The sequence below is a fragment of the Scleropages formosus genome, chromosome 9 (genome assembly GCF_900964775.1).
Source record: "Scleropages formosus chromosome 9, fSclFor1.1, whole genome shotgun sequence".
NCBI classification, from domain to species: domain Eukaryota; kingdom Metazoa; phylum Chordata; class Actinopteri; order Osteoglossiformes; family Osteoglossidae; genus Scleropages; species Scleropages formosus.
This window is the reverse complement of record NC_041814.1, coordinates 9,000,648-9,022,747: the sequence shown is the minus strand read 5'-3', so window position 1 is coordinate 9,022,747 and position 22,100 is coordinate 9,000,648. Positions and strand designations below refer to the sequence as shown.

Below are 22,100 nucleotides of genomic sequence, written 5' to 3'. Positions count from 1 at the left end.
TGATCACACCGTGGTGCCTGGTAAAACGCTATGAAACTGCAGCTGCTGTCTTGTCATGTACCTGACATGACATGCGGCTCAGCAGGTAGAACCGTCATCTGTCAAGACTGTTTGACTCTGAACTCTGTAGAGTCTGCTATAAGCGTGTATCTTCTCTCGGGTTTGCCGGGGTATCCATGGACTTCTCCTTTTCCGCCAACAACTAAAGACAACCTTTTCAAACAAATTTGTGACTAAACTGCTCTTGCGTTGTGCCTCTGTGTGAGAGTGTGTGTGTATGCGTGCATCTGCGGGTGGCCTGCAATGAACTGCTGTCTTGCCCTGGGTCCCTCCTGCCTTATGCTTCCTACAACTGGATCCGCAACAGTGGAGCTCATTGGCTACGCAGCTACTGGAAATAGACAGATCATTTATTAAAATGTGGCAGAATCATAAAATAAATGCTAGGGCTATTCAACAACTTCCCGTAACCTGATTTTAAGTTTTTTTTTTCTTTTTATGAGTGCAATTATAATGAAAGGGAAAGGCAAGAAAAAGAAACACTGGCAGAGCCAACGTGAACCTGAAGCCAGGAGTTTTTATCAAGGCCACACCGGTACATCAGAGATTGGGGTTTCCACCATCTGGGCCACAAAGCTGGAGGAGGGTATTATTTGCAATGTGTACAATACAAATATAATTAAACACTGGCACTTGCTATACAGTGACTGCCTCTAATGCTTTCCAAATGAAAATGAACACTTATGAGCCAATGAGCCATACAAAGTTAACAGAATAAATCTACCGCTGAAGAGCAGTAAAAGAAGCTTTTTAAGATATCTTGATTGGAATTTTTTTTGTCAATATGATATAATCAAGAAAATACAAATATAAACTAAAAAATATAGTTATCTGATGCCTTTGCCCAAGGCAATTGAAAGTATTAGATACTCAGCTGTACAGTGATTTACATGATTATATAGCAGGACATTGTTATATCAATTCAGGGTAAATACCTTGATTATAGGCTCTACAGGAGGAACTTTGCAAGTACAAGTCATAAGCTCTAAGCAGTGCACCACCTGCTGCTTTCTGTATTCGAATGTACCGAGACACTTTCATTAGGAAAATTACGGTGACAAAAAGTTAACTGCACACACCTGAAAAGCTCATAACAAACTGCAGTAAAACATCTTGCTAAGGGGCACAAGAGCAGGGTGTCTGCCGTGATCCGAACGTGCACCCTCCTGGTCACGCAGTTCAGACTACTGGGCACCTCCCAGTCCTCCTTGTGGAAGAGTGACAGGCTATATGACACCCCATACTGCTACAAGAGAGACAGGTATGGAAACGATGGGAAAAAAGGAGCCTGGGGCGAAATGTGAAACGGGCTGGCAGTAGTCCAGCCGAAGGTTCACGCGTGCCCCCTGCTGGACACAGGTCCACTGTGCTCTGAACAAAGGCAGCATCTGTCCTTCCAGCCTCACCAACTAGTTACCTGCTTTATGAGTAGTACCACAACAGCAAGACAGCAATAGCCACGTTAGAAAAAATAAACTATTTCTATAATGGTCAAGTCCCATAAATATGCAGGTATATTTGTTTTGTTTTCATTTCAGCTAGTATTGATGGAATAACTTTGAAAGTAATGAGCTAGACAACTTGCTCATGCAAAACTTCACCATGATTAGTGAATGGGTTTTTTTTTTCCCCCCCAAGTAATTTCATGAGAAATACCTCCTCGTCTTTTGCGTTGACCTCAACCTTGTCGGAGCTGATAGCTTTGGTGACCCGCTCAATGTTGTTCTCTCTGCAGTAGTCAAATATGTTCTTGTCTTCTTCCCTTGTGGACAGAAAAAAAAGAAGAGAGGTGACACAAAGGGAAAACAGTTGTGCGGAGGCTGAGGCTGACGGTGAACCGTCCAAGAATCCCTGCCAGGTGAAGAACTCAAGCCTGTTACAAAAGGGACTGACCAAACAACTCATCATCGTCATCTTTTTCCACCCAGATTCACCAGAATTCCTTTAAATCACAGACTGCAAAATGCTTGTTTCTCATAGCTGCTACAACTGTTCTGGCACTGAAGGGCTATTTAGTGTTTTCCATGGTATTTTTGTACACTGTCTATGCAGATACAGTACACACGAGCTCACATTATAGATATATAAAAAGTAAAAGTAGAATCTCTCAAATTAAAATGTAACAAATAAAATACAAAAACAGCATATCATACACCCAAAAAGCATACATTTGACATGAAAGCCAACAGTACAGAGGGTGTTACATGCAACATATATAAAAACTAAGAATGGACTGTAGAAGCTGAGTGTGTCTATGTATGTGAAGCAGTAGACATTGTAAACATAGCATTCGTAGAAGGTTATAGTGTAGAGTATTTACTAAGGAGCACTCAAAACGATTACTGTATATCGAATGCAAAAACTAATAATACGGCACAGTATTAGACATTCAGACTAGTGCAGTGTGCCATATACAAAGAAGCTAACAGTACACAGTAGAGGTTAATGCTGTATTTCCCACATAAAATCACAGTGAAGAATTTCTCCTGGTTCCTTATTGATGTATGTGGGGGCCATCCCTGCACAGGTACACTCGGGAGTCAACGCTACATGTACGTCAGCCACCCCCACCCCGATGTGCACCGCAGTAACAGTGTCCTCCTCCTTTCCACCAGCTGTCCCCTGAGAGGCGATCCCAGGCCCTACTATCTCTAATTATATTCTCACTATAATCACCTGCTGGCACCAGAGCCCAACTGGGTTTGGAAGGGAAGAAGTACTTGTTTAAACACAGTCAACCTCACCCTGCTCTCCACCACGTACCCCTAGCCCATTGCTTTAGGGCTCCCGTTGTCTGTCTGAGACACCAAGCCTTTGTCTGAGGATAAGGACACGGGAGGACAGCTGCATCGGCTCGCTGACAATATTGACCGGCAGCTTCACAGACCGAACTCCTTAAGCAAATGGACATCAGCTCTCTGCAGTTTTCTGTACCTGTGGCTGGTATGAATCAGACCAGGTGGGGAATGATGGGCAGGCCTCTTTTTCCCCAAACACAGTCGCAGATATGAGGTACCAACCTCTGCCTATATATCTATTGATACAGATTCATTTTCCACTTTACATACAGGTCGTTTGCGTAATCTATGTAGTATACTGGTTCGGGGGGCTAGTCGTCTCCCCTCCCCCATGGTCGGTGAGCACGGAGTGACCCTCCCACGTGGCCGCCATCCGTCTTCTGGGGCAACTAATCAATTGGGGAGCTCATCAGTCAGACCGTGGTGTGTGGTACGGACCCGCTGCGCTCTGCCACGGCTGGCCGGCTGACAGGCCCGAACCGCATTAATGCCGGCCTGATAAATGACATCAGTGGTGCCGCGTGGCATGCTGGGAAGGTCACAAGCTACTCTGTCATCTTTCCAGCATGGCTAAACATTTCTGACTGTCACAAGCATCGAGCAGAAAGGTGGCCTAGCAATCTTGTAGTGATGTTGTGTGCCTTGGTGCGTGTGCGCATTCCTGTGAACAAGGCCACAAAATGTACCCTCTACACATGAGCTGATGTGCCTGCCACAAATCCACATTACACAGTATATTTCGGTCAGCTGCAGGAGCACAGTTCAGCGCATCGAGTTCCAATTTCATACATGCTATTACACTGCCAGCAGTTCCTATATGCTCCAGTTTCTGTCAAGTTTCCGCTCAGCCCGTTTCTTCTTACAGCGGGATCTCATCTGGAGTTGGATCAGGGTGTGTGTTTCACTGTTCCCTGCCTGCAGGAGAATGGCATGAGTAGCAGCAGCAGCAGCTACAAGTGCAGCTGAACCCAATGTGTAAGGACACACATTCCCGCCATCAATCAGATCCGCAGTTCCTACATCTTATTCATCTTTCCCTCAGCATAAGTACTGAAATCCTCCATCAATCACAGCCCCACAGGGCAGAGAGGTGGGGGGGGGGGGGGGGGGTCATTCCTCATCAGCAAAACACTGGGACTAGCAGCAAATCAACAGCTGGGCACATTCTGAGCAATCCGGTACCTGTGCTGGAGCATTCAACATCTACCGAGTCATATGTGTTTCCACAAAAGTGTCTATAAGGTAACTTTATGGTATATTTTGGAGCACATGCAGATTAAACACATACCAGCTACATTAAATTACTACCATGAAAAAGCACTGGACAAACCTGTGCATAGCATTCCGAGAATGTCTCAGATCTTATTTATTTGTGCCAATATTTATTCCATACTTAGCTGAACAGTAAATGAGCAAAGATTATGCAATTATATTACTAAAGCAGGTGCTCAACACAGTACTGTTAATATGGAAGAGGTCTCTCTGTATCAAGCAGAAAATTGAAGTTCAGCGAAGCAGTCAGTGCAGCGGTTACAGGCAGGCAAACGTGAGGACAGCAGCGAGCTGAAGGAAGCCAACGGGTGCTAATTGCTTCCTCTCCGCTGCTCCCAGGAGGCACCTCGACTGGCGACAGGGAGCCCTCCTCATGTTGTCAAAATGCACACTTGTTATGCTGGTCTCTGTTTAATTTCTCCACTCCACAGAAGTAATAACATTCAAGAATACTCATGCTGCTTTCTTTCATATTAATAACAACAAAAATAACACGTTAAATATAATACACTCTGCTTCATTGCCAGCATCAGTCCAGAAAACATGGGCAAGCGAGCCCAGGTTAGATTTTCAAAGGTTTTATAAACTACATGACATGAACGTAATCCTCACATTTACCCAGAAGCAGAACACCAGACAGTGCGAAGTGTCAAAGGCCACCGTTTCACATGGGGCCCCTCCTGCATTGCACTCCATTACAGAGAACCATCAGCTTTTCTTTGCATGCGGTTCTCAGTCTCGCAGAAAGCAGTGTGCAACTGTACGCCCTCCCCGCAACCCAGACAAAGGGGGGCCATTACCTTATCATCTCCTCCTGGTACAGAGAGCTGATGGCTGGGCCCCCAAATCCTGTTCTGCGCTCCTTCGCCCGTTTCTCAGAGAACTGGAATGGACAGAGCAAGACGTTACAAGAAGGCCTGCTGCGAGTGATACAAACACTGCACGGGCTGCAAAACACAAGCCTCTCTGGCAACTGGTCCCCAATCAAAAGAGCTCACAGAAAACACACCCTCTCACAGCTGAGAGAGAGTGCGGACTGCTGTTACATACTCCACACTGCCCACCTGGTCAAAAAGTGCTGCTGGGAACCAATTATTTTTTTTTGTTTCTATTCAGGGCTATGTAGATCTTAAAATTTTGCTAAATAAAAAAAAACTTATTCAAGTAACAGTAATAAACTGCTGGGAAAACACACAAGTTTATTCTGAACCTCCTTAAACAAAAGAAAGCATTCAAAACAGAAATGTATGTGTAACGACTCTCATACAGGTTTTACAAGTCAACAAATAAAAAAACTGTGATTTAATTAACCATTAATACATTTCAGCTTCAAGTGCATGTCCCCCTCAAAAGAACATACATTACTGCTAAACAGTGCACTAGGAGGACATATAGGTCTTTTTGTAATTCCAAATAAGAATAATAACGGTAAATAGAACATTCGCTCATGTCACAACATGGTTAAATTTTCAGAAAGAAATTCCATTGTACAACAATTCCATATGTATTTATGCCACGTAACCCTGTGACAACACTATTTTGTAAACAAAGAATTATTCAATTTGCTCCATCGCAGCTTTTCTGGGGTTTTGACAGCAAGTACGAAGCATAGTATTCATTCTTTCACTAATTATATTCCAACCCTTTTACAATATTTGTTCAACAGCACACGCGTATACATTAAAGTCTGGTATCGCTGCAGATGTACAGTATTAGCAAACTGACAATGCATGTACTTTTGAAAGAATAATTGACTTTTTTATGAAGAGAGAAACTATTCGCTGATGCACTTTGTTTTATTGAAGTGGCGCGCGCCGGCCAACAGCGCACACGAGACAGCGAGGTCAAGCGCTCGGCCATTATCTCGGCCGCCCCGCTCTTAACTCCGTTTCCCCGGACCTCAGCAGGAACGCGAGCACGGGGCTTTGTTAGCACTAATACAATCATTCCTTTAGCCTTTTTTGTGTTATTTTAAGTGGGGCTGCTGTTCTCCAGGCAGCTCTCCGAACATCCGCCTTGCGTGGTTTGGGCCCCGCATCAGCACACGCTGCCAGGGGCCATCGTCCAGGAGAAAGGAAAGTGTCACGTCGGGCCGGCTGCTCGTGATGAGTGCTGACACCCACATTGTGGGAGAGTGGACCGGGGCAGGGGGGGCGTCCAGGGGAGACGAGCTGTGTGACAGGCTTTTATACCGCAGAACCCAAAACTTCACTCTCAATCACCCCTTCCAGGATAGGCAGTTTTTCTGAAGAAAAAAAGGACATCCCTCTGAAAGCAATTTTGTGCCATTAAAGCGATGTTTGTGAATTTCCATCATGTCCTTCTCTTTGACGTGAACAAAATAAGACAAAATGTACTATCCCCCCCCCTCCCGCCTGAGAGGTAAGAGACCATTATATTCTGGCTGCTGCAGTAAACTGAAGGTTGGTTTAAAGGGCCACAGCATCTTCGAGGTACACCATCACTTATTATTGTTTACTGTACCTGCCAAGTAAACATTTTATGCACTATTTTAATTTCCTGTATGTATAACATGTGCTTTTAGGACAAAACTTTATATTACTGACAACACTGATACTTTTTAAATCTTAAAAATTTTTCACCTGAGCTTTAAAGCAGCTAATTTGCCTAAAGTGTTACTGAAAACTGACATGGACCATCTGACCAAAGTAAATACAGACGTACAACTTTAACTTGGTTCCACCTTCAGAATGCAAATTTTAAGAATTTCTAACATGGTTGGAAACTCATTCAACTAAGCCTTTACTTACTATGTGTTTAGCTGGCTGGCACTTTCCTCCAAAATGACTTACAGTGTTAAGCTGCCTATACATTATGTATCCATTTATACAGCCAGGCAATTTTACTTCAGCAATTTAAGGTAAGTATGTTGCTCAAGAATACGACAGCTGGAGGTAGGATTTGAACCTGCAACCTTCAGGTCCAAAGGCAGCAGTCTAAGCACTACGCTAGCAGCTGCCTCTTCTTCCGAGGCAGGAATAGATGCCATCCGCCTTGCTGCTTAATTGCTACTCTCATTAGATGCTTTAAAGAAAGGGCCAGGCAACAAAATGGCAGCAGAACCCTGTTGATATGATGTTTATTAGATGGCACGCCTCCTCTCTGAGACCAGGTGTTCCCACCAGCTGTGACAGTATCAGGCGTTGGCCCCCAGCGGCAGGGCCGTCACTCTCATCATGTCTCATTTACCGAATGAGCGAGCGCACAGCCACCTTCCCCTCCACTCCGAGCCCCCAGGAGCAAACCTAAGCGTGAACCCACTGCACCGCACCAACCCGGTTCCCAGCAAGCCTCATTCAGCCCATATACATATATACACATATCGTATACTACACAAATACACATTCATGCTATCTTGCTTATTGAAGGCGCTCCCAGATAACAAGACTACGTTCTTCAGCAAGACACATAAAAATAATCTAACAATGTTTCGTGGACTACACTAGAATCATATTTAAAATGACAACTAAATAACAGGCACTAAAAAAAAAAATTAAAAATCAATGTTTATTGTAAATATATGGCAGCAAGCCCTGTGTGCAATTAATAATTTATTAAATCATCACTCCACCCCCCAGCAACATGTTGATTCGCATATTAGTACACTGAGATTCTAATTAATTTTACAAGCTGTTACTTCACACAGTGGCTGCACACGGTGTCTTGGATTGAAGCAGATGTTTAGGGGGGGCAGCAGAGCAAAGCGTGGAAATGAGACTCGGAAAAACACTGCACACAGTCTGCTCAGACCTCCCCATGGACGCCACAGTGCCGTTTACCCACAACAAGTTGCTCTGTGGCAAACCCAGCAGGATCAGACGGCCTTAGGGGAGCAGTGGGGACTCCAGGAAACACTGAATGTATTTGACATGTCCTGTTAAGTCTCTAAGTGGGGAATTCAATCTGTTTTGACAATGGAAAAAAGACAACAGGAGGAGAGGTGGTAAGCAGTCACAAGAAAGGCCTCCTGTCTGCGGTAAAGCAGTGTCAAATTTTCAGATTGGGAGATAGGCTACACATACAGAAAAATGACTTCACCCTGCACAGCCTGGTGTGTGTCTGCCCCCTGGTGGTGAGGAGTTTAACACCAAAGACAGAGGCCTCAGATTCTGTCCACTGAGGCTCAAATGCATGTAGGTCTTTCCTCTGCTACTCAATCAGCTAAATCATGTCTGACCATTTCAGCTCTTCTCTCCCACGACAGATATTCTCAGTTCGCTCCAGTGCTTTTGTAAAAGGACATTCGAGGTATTCCACGTAAGATTAACTACCATGCGTTAGTATAGAGGAATGAGCTGGATGTAAAACAAGCACGTGCACAGTCGTTCTGCTCAGTGAGGGAGAGACCCCCAGTTCCAGAGGTCTCCCTTTGTATTTTAGAGCGGCAAAGGATTTGTTACGAAGCCCTGCGGGCAGCTCTTACCATGTGGCTGCTGTCCGGATCGAGGGCCTGTACACAGGACACGTACTCCTGCATGGCCTGCTCCACGCTCATGTCCCCCAGTTGCTTCCAGGCCTGCCTGCAGCCACGACACCAGAGATAAAAGTAACGTACAGACGGACCACGTACACGGCATACACACGACTCGCATTCCAGACTTCCAGCATCCAATATTGGTTATTTCATACGGAGCAGCAACACCCCACATTTATTTCGTCTGAGGCCGATACATTTCTTTCTTTCACACCTACTAATTTAGCTAATTTTCACTAATTTGATCAGTTCTTTTACTGCTTCATTTGAGGGTTTTATTACCAGCTATATGAAACATTTGTGCTTTTTTAGGCCTATACATATTACTAAAATCATTAGTTTTTGCGTAGCAGATGCTTTTATTCAAAGCAACTTACGCTCTTTGACCCATTTATACGGGTTGTTATTTTTCATTGAACAATTTAGGTACGTGCAGTTAGAACGAGTGACCTTTATTTTACAGAACCCATGTCCTTAAGGGCTAATCTATCTGCTGTAATGACTCTTCAAATTTGTCCAGCAGGGCGAGTTAGAAAAGATCAAAGGGCTTGAAATAAACGTGACTGTGCAGAAACCCTAGTCAAGACATCAGCGTCTAAGAACAGAGTGTTGTACACCAAATCCAAGCACCTTCAGCGGAGAACCAATCCTGTGAGAAATGGGTCTTTGGTGTAACATGGCTGGGGCTTTAAGCTGCAACTTAAATCATAAGACCGGGCCACAAGAAGGAAACCGACTAAAATTTTGCATGAAACAGCAGAGGAAAAATGATCCAAAAGCAAATACAGGCTGAGGGCCCGATTGCTCCGGACTTCGTCATACCAACCTCCAGGATGTTAATGCAATATTAAACATCTTTGAAACATCAGTAATGACACTCATTTTGGGAGGTTCACACATTCCGTACCCACACATACCCTTTTATTGTGAGACTTACCACTTCCTTTGACCTTCAAAGTCAAAAAACCCTGGCTTTGGTGTATTGCATTTTCCAACCTTCACCTACAAAAGAAAATTGAAAACCTGAACAAACACTGCGGCAAGAATCAGTATTAGAAATAAGATGAAAGACAAGTAGCCGCAGAGGGTTGGATTGGTTACTAAGAGCATGCGGGGCTGCGTAGCTTAGTTGCGAATGTTTCAGCAACACGTGAATATAACCTCTAGGATCTTGTGCGAAGCCAAAACATTTGCAACTGAATCACTCAGCCCTGCATCCACTTAGTAAAAAAGAATCAGTATCTTGGAACAGGTCAGTGTGCCTATTTATTCACTTGTATCGTAATAAAAATATTTCATCATTTAATGGTCAACATCTTCATAAAGAGAAACAAAAGGATTCCATGGTAAGACTTTTACTACTTAATACCTGCTGTCTTTGTTTATAAAGCTTCTGCTATTATAATGTGTTCACCAGTATGTCAGAAATATTTCACTGGTTTTCTACAACATGTGGAAATTGATACTTTTCTGATTACAAACTTAAAAAAGTAATATGACAATATAATATGAACGGCCATGGATTTTTATATAGATAATAGTGGCTGCCACCCACGCTTTGGTATGTATAAGATCAGTCTTATATTCAAAGTGATGCAATACAAAACTCATACTCATTTCCTGACAAAGCAGAAGCTGGACTTTTATAGATGACACCATAAAAATTAATGGAACCCAAAAAAGGATAAACACTATTGTACAAATATTACAAAATGCAATTACCTAATGCATCAAGTTGCCAAAGATGCTGCATCTAAGGAAAATTGTTAATCTGTCCCTTGGAATGAGACATCGGTGGGACAGAAATAGGATCCGAGCTGAAAGACGGTCCAAGTTCACTACAGACTTTGCGCAGGAGCCAAGCACACAACTCAACGTTCTTCCCCTCGCTGAGGGCCTCAGTCGACTTTTTACACAGACCCAAGTCATGCACTGCCGAGCGTGGATGCAAAAACCTACAGAGTTTAAAACGTTGTGTGTGTGTTTTAAACCTGACGTACATGTCATCCAGCACAGTAAGTTACCATGGTACTCGGCAAAGCTAAAATGCACTCTGACTGCTACTTTCACAAAAACCCACCGGAATCTTCCTGTAACCTGCTGGAGCCACAGCGGTTACACAAGTTTCACAAAACCATCTCTTCACCTCTTTCACCCCCACTTCTCCTCTGATCTCCTATGTGCTCCATAAACTTGTACTGATTTGTTTAATCATTTAAGGACCGGCGTTACCCGTAAGTTTGAGCGGGAACGGTGTCTATTATAAATAGTTGCATTATGGGAAAAATAAGTAAAGTAGGTGTGCAACCGCTGTGGGGACTTACGGGTAGAATAAAGGGGTGTCCGTGTTTGAGAGCGGGAAGAAAACATGGGGGCGCAAAGGAGGCTGGGAAGGGTGGTCTGAGAGTCCTGTTTATCTGTGTGCCGATGCTCTAATAAAGTGTTCATTATGAATGCTGTCTGTACGTCCTTCTTCGTCCCACCCAAGCCCAGAGCACCTCAATATATTTATTTAAATTTAAAAGAAAAAAAAAAACTACATGCTGGTACCTGTGTTATATACACCGGTTTCTACTGCGGTACGTGAAATGAACTGTCCTTCACCTCACGCGTCTCCCCTCCGCTCTCCTTCTCTTTGGTACAACACTTTTATTTTTCTTCCCTGACAGACAGTGCAACACTTCGGGATCTGGGTATGCCGAATGTAAATAATTTGTCAACTAAGTTTAAATGTAAACTTAAGCGAAAGCCGCCACTTCGCTGGGATACATTTAAGACGTTCAGTCACAAGCACTAGAAGCGCGGCTGCGCTGTCGCCAGCGGGAAAAGCAGTTGCTGTGCAGCTGTGCAGTTGTTTGCAGCGCAGGTAAGACTGGGCCGGCAGGCCGGACCGCGCGTCACTCCTGACCGCGAGAACATGATGATGCGGCTGTGTCGCGAGCTGTGCTGTAAAGTTGCTCTTCTGACACTAGGAAGGTGTCGCGTTCGCAAATGTTATCGAAAGCCGCGATGCACGGGCAGGGAGTGACGTGGGCGTGCGAGGTACCTGTTTGTACCTGGCGTACAGGTACAGCAGCTGCTCCCTGCTGGCCGTCTGCACGAGACTCGGCACGCGCTCTGCCGCCGCGTCAAACTCCGCCTCCAGCTCGGCTCCCTCGAGGCGCAGTCCCGCGCACGCGGCCCCGCGGTCCAGCTCCCCGAGGCCCAAGTCCGAGTCGGAGTCTGAGCCCCCGCCGAGCGGCTCGCCCGTGTCGGGCCGAGCGGGGTCGGTACCTGAGCCGGTGGCGGAGTCGGGGGAAGACGACGGTGACCGAGACGCCATGTTGTTAATTTACTCGAGGGGGTGTTTCTATAAAAACTGTTCACAAGCTAATCCCCCTCGGGGTTGGAGGTCCGCCTGCTTGTGTCCCGGCGACGGTCCTCGACCAGCTCAGCCAGCTGATACAATAATAATTTTGCGAAGACTCTTCACTTGGCTGCGTTGCAGTCGGACATGTAAGTGTAATGGTCCGTCTGCGGTACGCTTTCCTAAAAAGCCCGGCGTGCAACTAGTGCTGAAGAAGCGTTCCTCGCATCCCCGGACGCTAAGGTGCCAACAGCCGGACAAGTCGCAGAACGCACCATACTGGGGCCATAACGAGGGGCGTGTCTCCGCAGTTCTCAGACAAACAGCATGTGCTCCCCGATATTAGTGTGTAACTCCACTTAGTACTGTACATCGTATTTTTGGTCCCCTGACTGACAAGTTACTATACCTCTTCTGAAAACTAACCAAAAGTGGTGTTTTGTGTATCATCTTAACCAGCTCATGCTTGTAATTTTGTTCAGTGTGCAAATCACACCTGGAGTGTGTTCCACTGATGTACGGATGAGTGACCCAGTGCAAGTAGTGTATCTAGCAGTGGACGTCTTTGGGTGCTCTGGTTTCCTCCCACACTCCAAAGACAAGCTGTTCGGGTTCCCCCATAGTGTGTGAGTGACAGAGAGAGTGTGTTCCACTGGTGTATGGGTGAGTGACCCATTGTAAGTAGGGTATCTACTAGTATAAGTCCTTGGAGAATAAGGTGTGTGTGCTGGTAACACTACATAGAGTTCATTGGAAAGTTGCTTTGGAGAAAAGCGTCTGCTAGTGAATAAATCATGTAAATGTAAATAACACATTTATAATTTACATTTATTTATTGAGCCAAAACATTTCTGAAGAGCAATGGGGTAAACAAGAGTGCATTTGTAACTCGATTTGTAAATCTAAAGTCACTTTTAGGGGAGCGACTTAGTGAAACAGAGCTCCCTCAGTTTATAACCTCACTGTGTATGTTTTATAAAAACCAGAGATGAATCTATACACACACACACACACACACACACATTTTCAGAACCGCTTGTCCCATACGGGGTCACGGGGAACCGGAGCCTACCCGGCAACACAGGGCGTAAGGCCAGAAGGGGAGGGGACACACCCAGGACGGGACGCCAGTCCGTCGCAAGGCACCCCAAGCGGGACTTGAACCCCAGACCCACCGGAGAGCAGGACTGCGGTCCAATCCACTGCGCCACCGCGCCCCTCACAGAGATGAATCTATAATAAATAAAAATATATCTGTAAGATGCTTAATTTTTTAATTTCAACTATCACTAAAGTTAATATAAAATAACTGAAAATAAGAAAATTCTGTTATTTCTACAGATTTGTAATAAATCCCAATTCATCCCATAAGTGTGTGCAAAGTGAACTTCTTGTCACTTTCACCTCCCTTTCTCTTCTGAACAATGAAAAGCTTAATAATACAGTAATAATAATATTACAGTTCCCTGATTTATTTACTTGTTAGGTTCAGTGAAAGTCTCAGATGAAGCTGTATTATGTAAAAATATCTTTCTTTAAAGGGGGTGCAGTGGTGCAGTGGGTTGGCCTGGGTCCTGCTCTCCGGTGGGTCTGGGGTTCGAGTCCTGCTTGGGGTGCCTTGCGACGGACTGGCGCCTTGTCCTGGGTGTGTCCCCTCCCCCTCCGGCCTTGTGCCCTGAGTTGCCGGGTTGGGCTCCGGTTCCCCGTGACCCCATATGGGACAAGCGGTTCAGAAAGTGTGTGTGTGTGTGTGTATCTTTCTTTAAAACATTTTAATTACCTTTGAACTACATTAAGCTCTCACTTCTCACTTTTTCTGTAACTGCTTGTCTAAGTCAGGGTCAGAGCAGTCTGCAGCCTATCCAAGAAGCAAGGGGTCCACGGTTAAACAATGTACTCCATGGAGGAGATGCCAGCCCATCACAGAACTACGTTTTACACACACACACACACACACACACACACACACACACTGGCTGAAACTGCTTGTCCCGAGGTGAGCTGGAGCCTAACCCCGCAGCACAGGGCGGAAGGCTGGAGGGGGAGGGGACACACCCCGGACAGGACACCAGTCCATCACAAGGCACCCCAAGCAGGACTCAAACCCCAGACCCACAGGAGAGCAGGACCCGGGCAAACCTGCCATGCCACCGTGTCCCCTAACTATGTTACAATTAGAACTAATTTAAATGACTGAAAATAAAAATAGGTCATCTCCACAAGCTGCTTTTCAGTGTTATTTGCTTAGTTTTTGATTTATTCCATTGACATGTGCAGCACTCATCCTGCTTTTGATCATGGACACACAAACACCAGACATGAGCTGGAAACACTGGAAGAGGGCTGAATAAATGTGGCACCACACTCCCACACTGCTTGGGTGAGTGTTGCTGCCAGTCAAAAGGTAGGCAAGGAAATGCAGCTTTTTTTTACTCCCCAGCAGAGAAAGAGTGCATAAAATGGGTAAGCAAAGGAAATGCTGCAAAAATCCAAACTCGAGCATTAGTAACTCGAGGAGTCGGTTCAATGGATTCCCAGTAAAGGAACAATCCAGTAAACCTCTAACATCCTTGGTTCCAATAGGTGGCAATGTTTGCAAAGTAAAGGATTTTATGTGGAAATCCTGGGATCCCAGCCACTGAAATTAATATTTAACTCAATCAATAGGACTCAGTCCTTCTGCAAGAAACTGAATCACAAACACAAACTGTATTATGAAATAACATTTTGAAAATCTGGGTGAATATCAATTTTTTTATGCTAAAACTAAATATAAAAAGCTGTCATAGAAATAAACCTCTGAAAACTGTAAGAAAAGCACTCCGGTATGTGAAAGGAAGTATGCCCGACTGCGTGTAAAAATAGACTCTGCTTTATGGTCTTCCATATATTTTTAATTTTCAGACTCTGCTTGTGGGACTGTTGTATTTATAGCTGTTTATCGTCTTGGCTTACCATGTGGCGGTCGAGTCATGACACCCTGGTGTTAAGCAGGCCCGACACTAACTCAAACTCTGTTGTTCAATGCAACATTTCAAAGTGAGCTGTATGCACCAAAATGACTTAAGGTCGCTTACAGAAGTAGACTATAACGCAAGGTTTACCTGCGCTGCTCATACAGTCGAAAAGTTACTAAGTTAATGCTCTAGCATAGTCTGTCTTCTTCGTTGGGGTTATTTATTTATGTATGTATTTATTTATTTATTTGCAAATTTGGCACTTCTCAGAGTTATTTCAATGTTCTTTAATATGGTGTAAACCAAAAATGCCATTATTCAGATGTTGTTTTTACAAGGCCAGCTTTTAAAGAGCGAAAAAGAATGTGTTGATATCTGTACATGGTACATTTATGATAGTCGCACATTTTTTGTCATACTGACCTTGGTCTATGTCTGCCACAAGACCTGACTGATTAAAAACCACTGATAAAATAAATCCATTATAAATGCAATCCCTCTTGTCTGCATATCTTTTTTGCAAAGCCCTCATCCTTTATTCAGGTGACGTAATGCAGCTGTCCCAAAACATAAGAATCATCATTAGAGGCAATTATGTGAATAGGAATTAGTGGAAACTTAGCACCGAACAGTTTTAGCCCTAAATTAAGGAAGGATCTTTTGTGTAATAAGATAAAAATTAAGGAGTGGATCATTTGTTCTGACCCACTTTCTTTTAATGCCTATCAGCTGCAAGAAAATACACCATACATGATGACACGCTTTACTCTTATTTCCTCCCATAATGTGAACTGGTGAGTGAATCTCCTGCAGTGTGTGTGTGTGTGTGTGTGTGTGTGTGTGTCTGTGTGTGAGTGGACGAGTGTGTGTCACTGCTCTGTCATGGACTGGTGTGTGATCCACAGCGCAGCCTGCCTCACACCCCATGATTCCAGGATAGGCTCCAGACCATGGAGACCCTGACCCTGGCAAGTTTAAAGTGGCTCTTGATAATGGATGGACTATTAACGCTCCTCTCTGTCATGTATCGTGGATGTTCACTGTGTTTTCTGGTAAACAGCTCTGTAATTTATTCTCGTGCATTTCGCAGTATTTTTGACGTGTTTTTACAAAGCAATGGTTCGGACTTCTCTCCATCATGACTCTATGGTTTCACTTCGCGTGAGAAATAAATGGCTCTCGTGTCTCTTCCCTACGAGGCTCGATCCCTCTGTCCTTCCTGTCCTTCTGGTGTGTGTCAGACCTGTTAAGAATGTGCGTGCAACTTGAAGTTCCTGTTTAACTTTTCTCTTTGTCTATGCTCAAGGACAAATGAACGTGACTGAAATATCACATACCCCCCCTATATCCTCTCTATATGTATAACCAATCACAGTGTTCTGTTGTTTAACATTACCTTTTAGTTTTGTCCCTAGACCCCGACTCACTTTCTAAACCAATGAGAACTTATTTCTTTGTTCTGCAAAATATTATATAATCTGTGTGAACACGCAATAAACTTGAGGAGGATTTGGAACCAAACACTCTGCTTGTTCTTGTGTCCTACTCCTCCCAGTGATCACTGGTCTCTGGTGTCAGGACGGCCCTGAGGTGGCAGAAGGCTGAGATAGAAATTAAAATAATTTCTAATCTAACGCTTGGTAAAACTTGAAGAGCTCTTTATGTGGTCTAAACGAACTCCTCAGACAACAGGAGGGTCTAAAGGGACATTTTGTCACGGAAATGAGTGCGGAATGTTGAGGGTTAGAGCAGCTTGAGCGCAAAGGGAAGGGACCTTAGGGAGTGGCGCTCAAAGCACACATGTGGCACATGATCATGTGTCCCTCAGGTGACAAGGAGCCCTTGCGGCGTCGCCCTTCGCATCAGTGGGGTCCGGAGCGCCTTCACACGCGCTGCTCGCACGCGCTGTCCGCACGAGCTCCCGCACACCTGACGAACACGGCGGCGTCAGTGTGTCCGTACGGCGTACTGATACCACAGCGACATTACTACGCCGGTAAAGGACGGGCCGCTCTCCGCCGCCGCCCCCCCCCACCAACAGCACAATAAACTTTTGTGTCACTTATTTATCACACGGCGCGTTGTGCTGTTTTTGAGCTCCGGAGAAGAACTCCGCTCAAGTCCTAGTTAAGGCGGTGTGTGTGTCGGTGTGTCCTGCTGTGTGTGTCACGGCGCGCGTGTCACTTGGTGACGGCGTGTGTGTGTGTGTGTGTGTGTGTTTGTGACGCAGCCGCGCTGTCCGCGCCGTGTCGTGTGTGATGGCGGTCAGCGTTCCCTCCACTCCGACTCCGGGAGCTCGAGGAGAAGGAGCGAGTCCGTAATATTGCCGGACAGCCGCCTCGTAGCGGGAGGGGGGTCTACCGTGTGCGCTCACCGCCTTCCGAACGCCCCCCCCCGCCTTCCTTTTTTTTTTTTTTTTTAAAAATAATATGTGGGACGGGATATCGGCGGGGCGGCACACGCGGGACGAGGCGAAGTCGGGCACCGTTCACTACCGCTAGGGCGGCGAGGCGGGCGCGTGCCACCGAGCGAGCTGTCGGCGCGAGCTGTCCTCTCGCGCGCGCCACCCCAAACCAGCGACACTTAGCACACTGACAGGAGGAAGTGCCCGAGCGAAACCCCGCGCGCCAGCGGCCAGCAGCAGCAGCAGCAGCAGCATGAAATTCGCGGAGCACCTTTCGGCGCACATCACCCCGGAGTGGAGGAAACAGTACATCCAGTATGAGGTAAAAGCCAGGCAGGGTGAGGGTCCGAGCGCCGCGGAGCGCGCTGCAGGTCGCACTTTGTTTGTGGACGCGAGTTGGGCTCTTCGGCTTTTGCTGCGTGTCGTCGGCAGCTGTTGTCTGACAGGGCAGGGGGGACGAGGAGCAGCGCAGCGGAGACGCTGACAGCCCCCCTGTTTACTGTTTACTCTTAGGACGCGCGTTCGCAGCCGCATCGCCGTCGCATCGCGGCGCGCTCCTCCTCCGGTCGCTCTCGGTGATGAGTCTCCGCGCGTTTTGCTGCGTCTCCACACGATCACCATGTCCCAGCGCGTTTCTCTCTGTCTGTGTGTCGCGCTGCTGCCTGTACCTGTACAGGTGTGAGCCGCTGAGCGGTACAGCGAGCCCGGGGTTCCTGCGGGGACCGCACACGGTCCACACCGACCGTTCGATCACCGATCGGTTACCGGGGACTACCTGCAGTACACGGGACGCAACCACCATGGGCCATGGGCAGTTCGTCACAACATATTCTGCCCACGGTACCTGAAGTCTCTTCAACAATAATTAATGACAGCATATCGTATTTTATTATATCATACTAGGAAAGAGAACGCGCAGCGCTCCCATGATGATCATGTGCCAGCAGACGCGTTTCAAGCACCTGTTTGTCTTAAGACTTAATAAGAGCAGCTTGTTTGTTTGCATCAGAGCGGCGTCCTCACTCAACTGACTCCACTGTTCTTGTGATCCGAGTGCGAATTTTCCCAACAAAGTGTTAAGAACACATTAAAACCAGCAAGTTTGATAAAAGACAGGTCCGGAGTGGAATTTCCTTTTGTGCTTCCTTCCTGCAGCAGCAGGGCGGGTCAAACTCCTCGGTTCGTGGTCCGATACTCATAATACTCTGTACAGTGTACTGTCTCGCATAATTGCAATTAACTTTTGAAAGACATCGAGGGGGGGAAAAAATCAAAACTTTCTTTCTTAGAAATGATTGAGGATATAAGATTGGCGTCTTTTTGTTCATTTTAAATTGTGCTCCCAGCTGCCATGGATCATGTATATGATTTATGTATATAGTATTTATTATAGCAGTTCCCTTTCAGAATTTGGAAGAGAGAAATACTCTCAAGGAATTTTATTATTTAAATGTGCCACAACTGTTCATTGTGAAGTCTGATTTAAAGGTTTTGTGTCTGGGATCTGAAATTTCAGAATGAATGACAAAGACATTTCCCCCTTGGAAATGCACGTGTCAATTTTATCACCTTAGAAAAGAGATACAGCTTATTAACAGCATGTTTTATTGTCTGCTTATCCCCACTAAGCATTGAAGTAGTAAGAATTATTTTCCAGAGTAATTGTACTTCTTTAGTATTGGTGCTTTTGTTCTCCTGGTAATTCAGAAATATATTGCTTGTTTTTTGGAACAATTATTCTTGCAGTATTATATATAGGCAATGGAATTGTTTAACATCCAAGGGTCTTTTATTGGGGCACAGTATTTCAATAGCAATGGTTTTTATTCATGAGAAAAGTATTCTTCTTCTTATTATTATTATTATTATTACACATTCTTGTCTCATTATTGACGTTGCAGCCTTTATAAGAGCGTGTAGTGCAAAATACAATTCACCTCCGTTAGATGTGTTTGTGTCTGGTTCTGGGGAAACCATGCTTGCAGTCTCCCTATAGAAAATGCATGCGTTCATCAGACACGTTCTTTGTTTGCAGCCTTGGTAAGCCCAGTTTCAGTCCATGTGAAGTGTCCGTTCACGGACGTGTCCACAGACGGCTCCGCTGTTGCATTTTGTCTACTGAATTATGGACAAAGGAGGGCATCTCTGGTGGAATACTTCTCCACAATACCGAACTTCCCTTTTTCTCATGGTAGCCTGTTCCTCTCCCAGACATTCCAAGGAGCTATCCAGTCTTTTATTGTTGAATTTCATACGGAATAATATCCTAGATGGGTGTAATTCCCTTATGGTTAACTTTGGTGCAGGAAATGAGTTATTGGACCAGTTGTGTTCATCTGCTGTAATCGTGATTAGAGTGTCGCCGTGAAATCGAAAGACCCAGGTTCAAATTCAGCCATCTGCCGTAGTCCCTGTGAGCATGATACTTACCCTGAACTGCTCCAGTAAAACCACACGGCTCTATAAATAGGTAAATTGTGGCGAGTAGTTTAGTGCACAAAGCTGCTTTGGAGAAAAGCATCAGATAAATGAATAACAAATAGCACAGCAGGTTTTGTCTATCATAATAAAAGTTTGGCATGTGCCGCACTTTATATTTTGTGCTTTGTAGTCTGTGTTTTAACAGTCCATTGAGACAAGGCAATTTTATTGAAGTAAAATCTTTTGTAATTCCCATTCGGTCTTTGTGGGGAATGGATGTAAATGTCCAGGTTTGGAGAATGAGAAATGTCTACAGTGAAGGTGCCTTAAATACGAAACCATTAGAGGACAATAGCTGATTACAGCATGATTCTGCGGAGCCCTTGGACGATGGGCGATTGCACCATTTGTATCTAGTATCACGCTGGAAAGAGTTGCTCAAGTGCAGTTTTTTGCATAATCCTGGGTTTTGATGCTTTATCTCAAACATTATAAACATTACAATGCTTTATTGTAAATGTTATCGCTGTCCTGCAGTAGCTGTGCGTTAACTCACTCGAAATTTGTTCAGGTTTCTATATATTGACCGTGGCCAAACACGAACAAGAAATAGCGTAATGCGAACTCCTGAGTGCATTAAAATACTGTACACGCAAGGTGTTTTTTCCCATTGGCTTGACCCATTTATAAAAGTTTAAGGATAATTGTACTGACTGCGTGTCACAAATTGCTGTAGAACATAATTACCAAGGGAAGTGGAATACGTTCTTATGAAATTTCATGTCTGTAGACGGTCCGTGTGGGGCTGTCGATTTGGCTTCTTCCACGTACGTACCTGCGGAAACCAGGTGGGATGCGGGCCGGAGATGTAAGCTTACCTCACTGACGCATCGCAAGAGGGGCTGCGGTGCACGGTGGTGCATTTCATCCTTGCTGTTTCGGTTCGCTGTAACGCTTATTGTCTCACTCATCCCAGGGTCAATGGTTACTCATTTCACTGTTAAGATTTCTTGGCAGTTTTTAATTACATTTCACCAAATCACCTACAGTGTCGTTAAAATTGAATGCAGCGGTTAAACGTTATTTTGCTTGGTATATACACACACTATGTGTCATTATATTTAGCAGTAAACCGTTCTCCGACAGACGTTCGATAGCGGAATCGTAAAGTTGGAGCACGCGGTAAAGGGAAACACGGTAGTAGCAGTGTGAGATGCCGCGGTGTTTGACGACACTTTTCATGCGCTCTTCACTAATGCTCTTTGTCTGGCTGTGTACAGAGGGAGTAGCGCTGCATTTGCCTGGGGATTCTGACGGCGATAGACACCGAATAGCTCAGTGCAGCCTCGTGCAAATTAGCCTGGGTATATTTAGTGTCTACGTATAAATCTACTGACACTCTCTTTTTGTCGAGTACGTGGTGATGGTTTAATCCCCGTGTGCAATATTTTTCAGCCAGCCTGCTTCCGTCTAAAGGCAGTTTTCGGAAGGAGGCCCGGCGGAGCCGCTGACATGTACTACGCAGGTGATCGAAGTGAAAGATGTCTAACACGTTTTGTGGTTCCTTTGGATACGCTTGTAGACGTAAGCCTAGCTTTGGGAAAAAATGAAAAGGCAGCTCGAAATCACTGGAGCCGTCATCGTCCGGGCTGTCCGAGCGTTGTGTTCTGCGGCTGCTTACGACAGGTGCCCCGACGGTAGCTTCCGGAACAATACCCGGTTTTACACATGTAGAAATGGACCCAAGAAGCACATGTTCCTCGACTGGCTCGATGGCGACCGATGTCTATCTGAGAAGCGATTAATTTTTTACACTAGATTCCAGAGCGAAAGTCCTTAATAAAAAGAAATCGCTCCATCGATCATTTTACTTAATTAGTCTATCAGCGTGTTGTCGAAACGTCTGCTGATCCCCGAGTCGCGAATGCCTTTCTTGCACTTTGTGGACGCTGTGTCGGTGCCTTGCGTCAGCCGGGAGAGCTCAAATCTAATAGCCCTAATAGCCAGGAGCTTAAGCTAAGGAATGAGGAATGGACTCTGTGATCGTGTGATTAGTTAATGGGGTCACGTCGGTCATCAGGCCCGCATCGGTCAACAGGCCCGAGTGCGTGCATTTGCGACGCCCGCCTTGCACACAGTCTCGCTCCACAGATAACCGGAGGGAGTCCTCTCTGCCTTAAAACAGATCTCACACCTTCTTGCAACGAGTGTTCGCTAAGGGTGCGTGCGTGCATGGACGGATGATGAGAATATGTGTGATGGGTTTTTTTTGCGGCGAGGTCACGGTCTGTCTCGAGAGTCGCTAGACAGGTGTAGTCTTTAAGCGGGAAGCTGGAATAAAGACACC

The 22,100-nt window shown here is 45.4% G+C and overlaps 2 protein-coding genes across 2 annotated transcripts in view; one reads left to right on the top strand and one right to left on the bottom strand.

The window, feature by feature from the left end:
* Nucleotides 1-12,159, bottom strand: part of acbd6 (acyl-CoA binding domain containing 6) — a 29,969-nt gene extending 17,810 nt beyond the window's left edge. The window contains exons 1-5 of the mRNA XM_018726703.2: nucleotides 11,672-12,159; nucleotides 9,563-9,627; nucleotides 8,575-8,671; nucleotides 4,931-5,013; nucleotides 1,717-1,822 (exon numbers count right to left, since the gene is read on the bottom strand). Coding sequence (XP_018582219.2) covers nucleotides 1,717-1,822; nucleotides 4,931-5,013; nucleotides 8,575-8,671; nucleotides 9,563-9,627; nucleotides 11,672-11,947 — 627 coding nt within the window. The 5' untranslated portion in view covers nucleotides 11,948-12,159. The remainder of the gene's footprint in view (nucleotides 1-1,716; nucleotides 1,823-4,930; nucleotides 5,014-8,574; nucleotides 8,672-9,562; nucleotides 9,628-11,671) is intronic.
* A 5,012-nt stretch (nucleotides 12,160-17,171) lies between these two features.
* The window catches only part of xpr1a (xenotropic and polytropic retrovirus receptor 1a), a 79,787-nt gene continuing 74,858 nt past the window's right edge, over nucleotides 17,172-22,100 (top strand). The window contains exon 1 of the mRNA XM_018726800.2: nucleotides 17,172-17,654. Coding sequence (XP_018582316.1) covers nucleotides 17,586-17,654 — 69 coding nt within the window. The 5' untranslated portion in view covers nucleotides 17,172-17,585. The remainder of the gene's footprint in view (nucleotides 17,655-22,100) is intronic.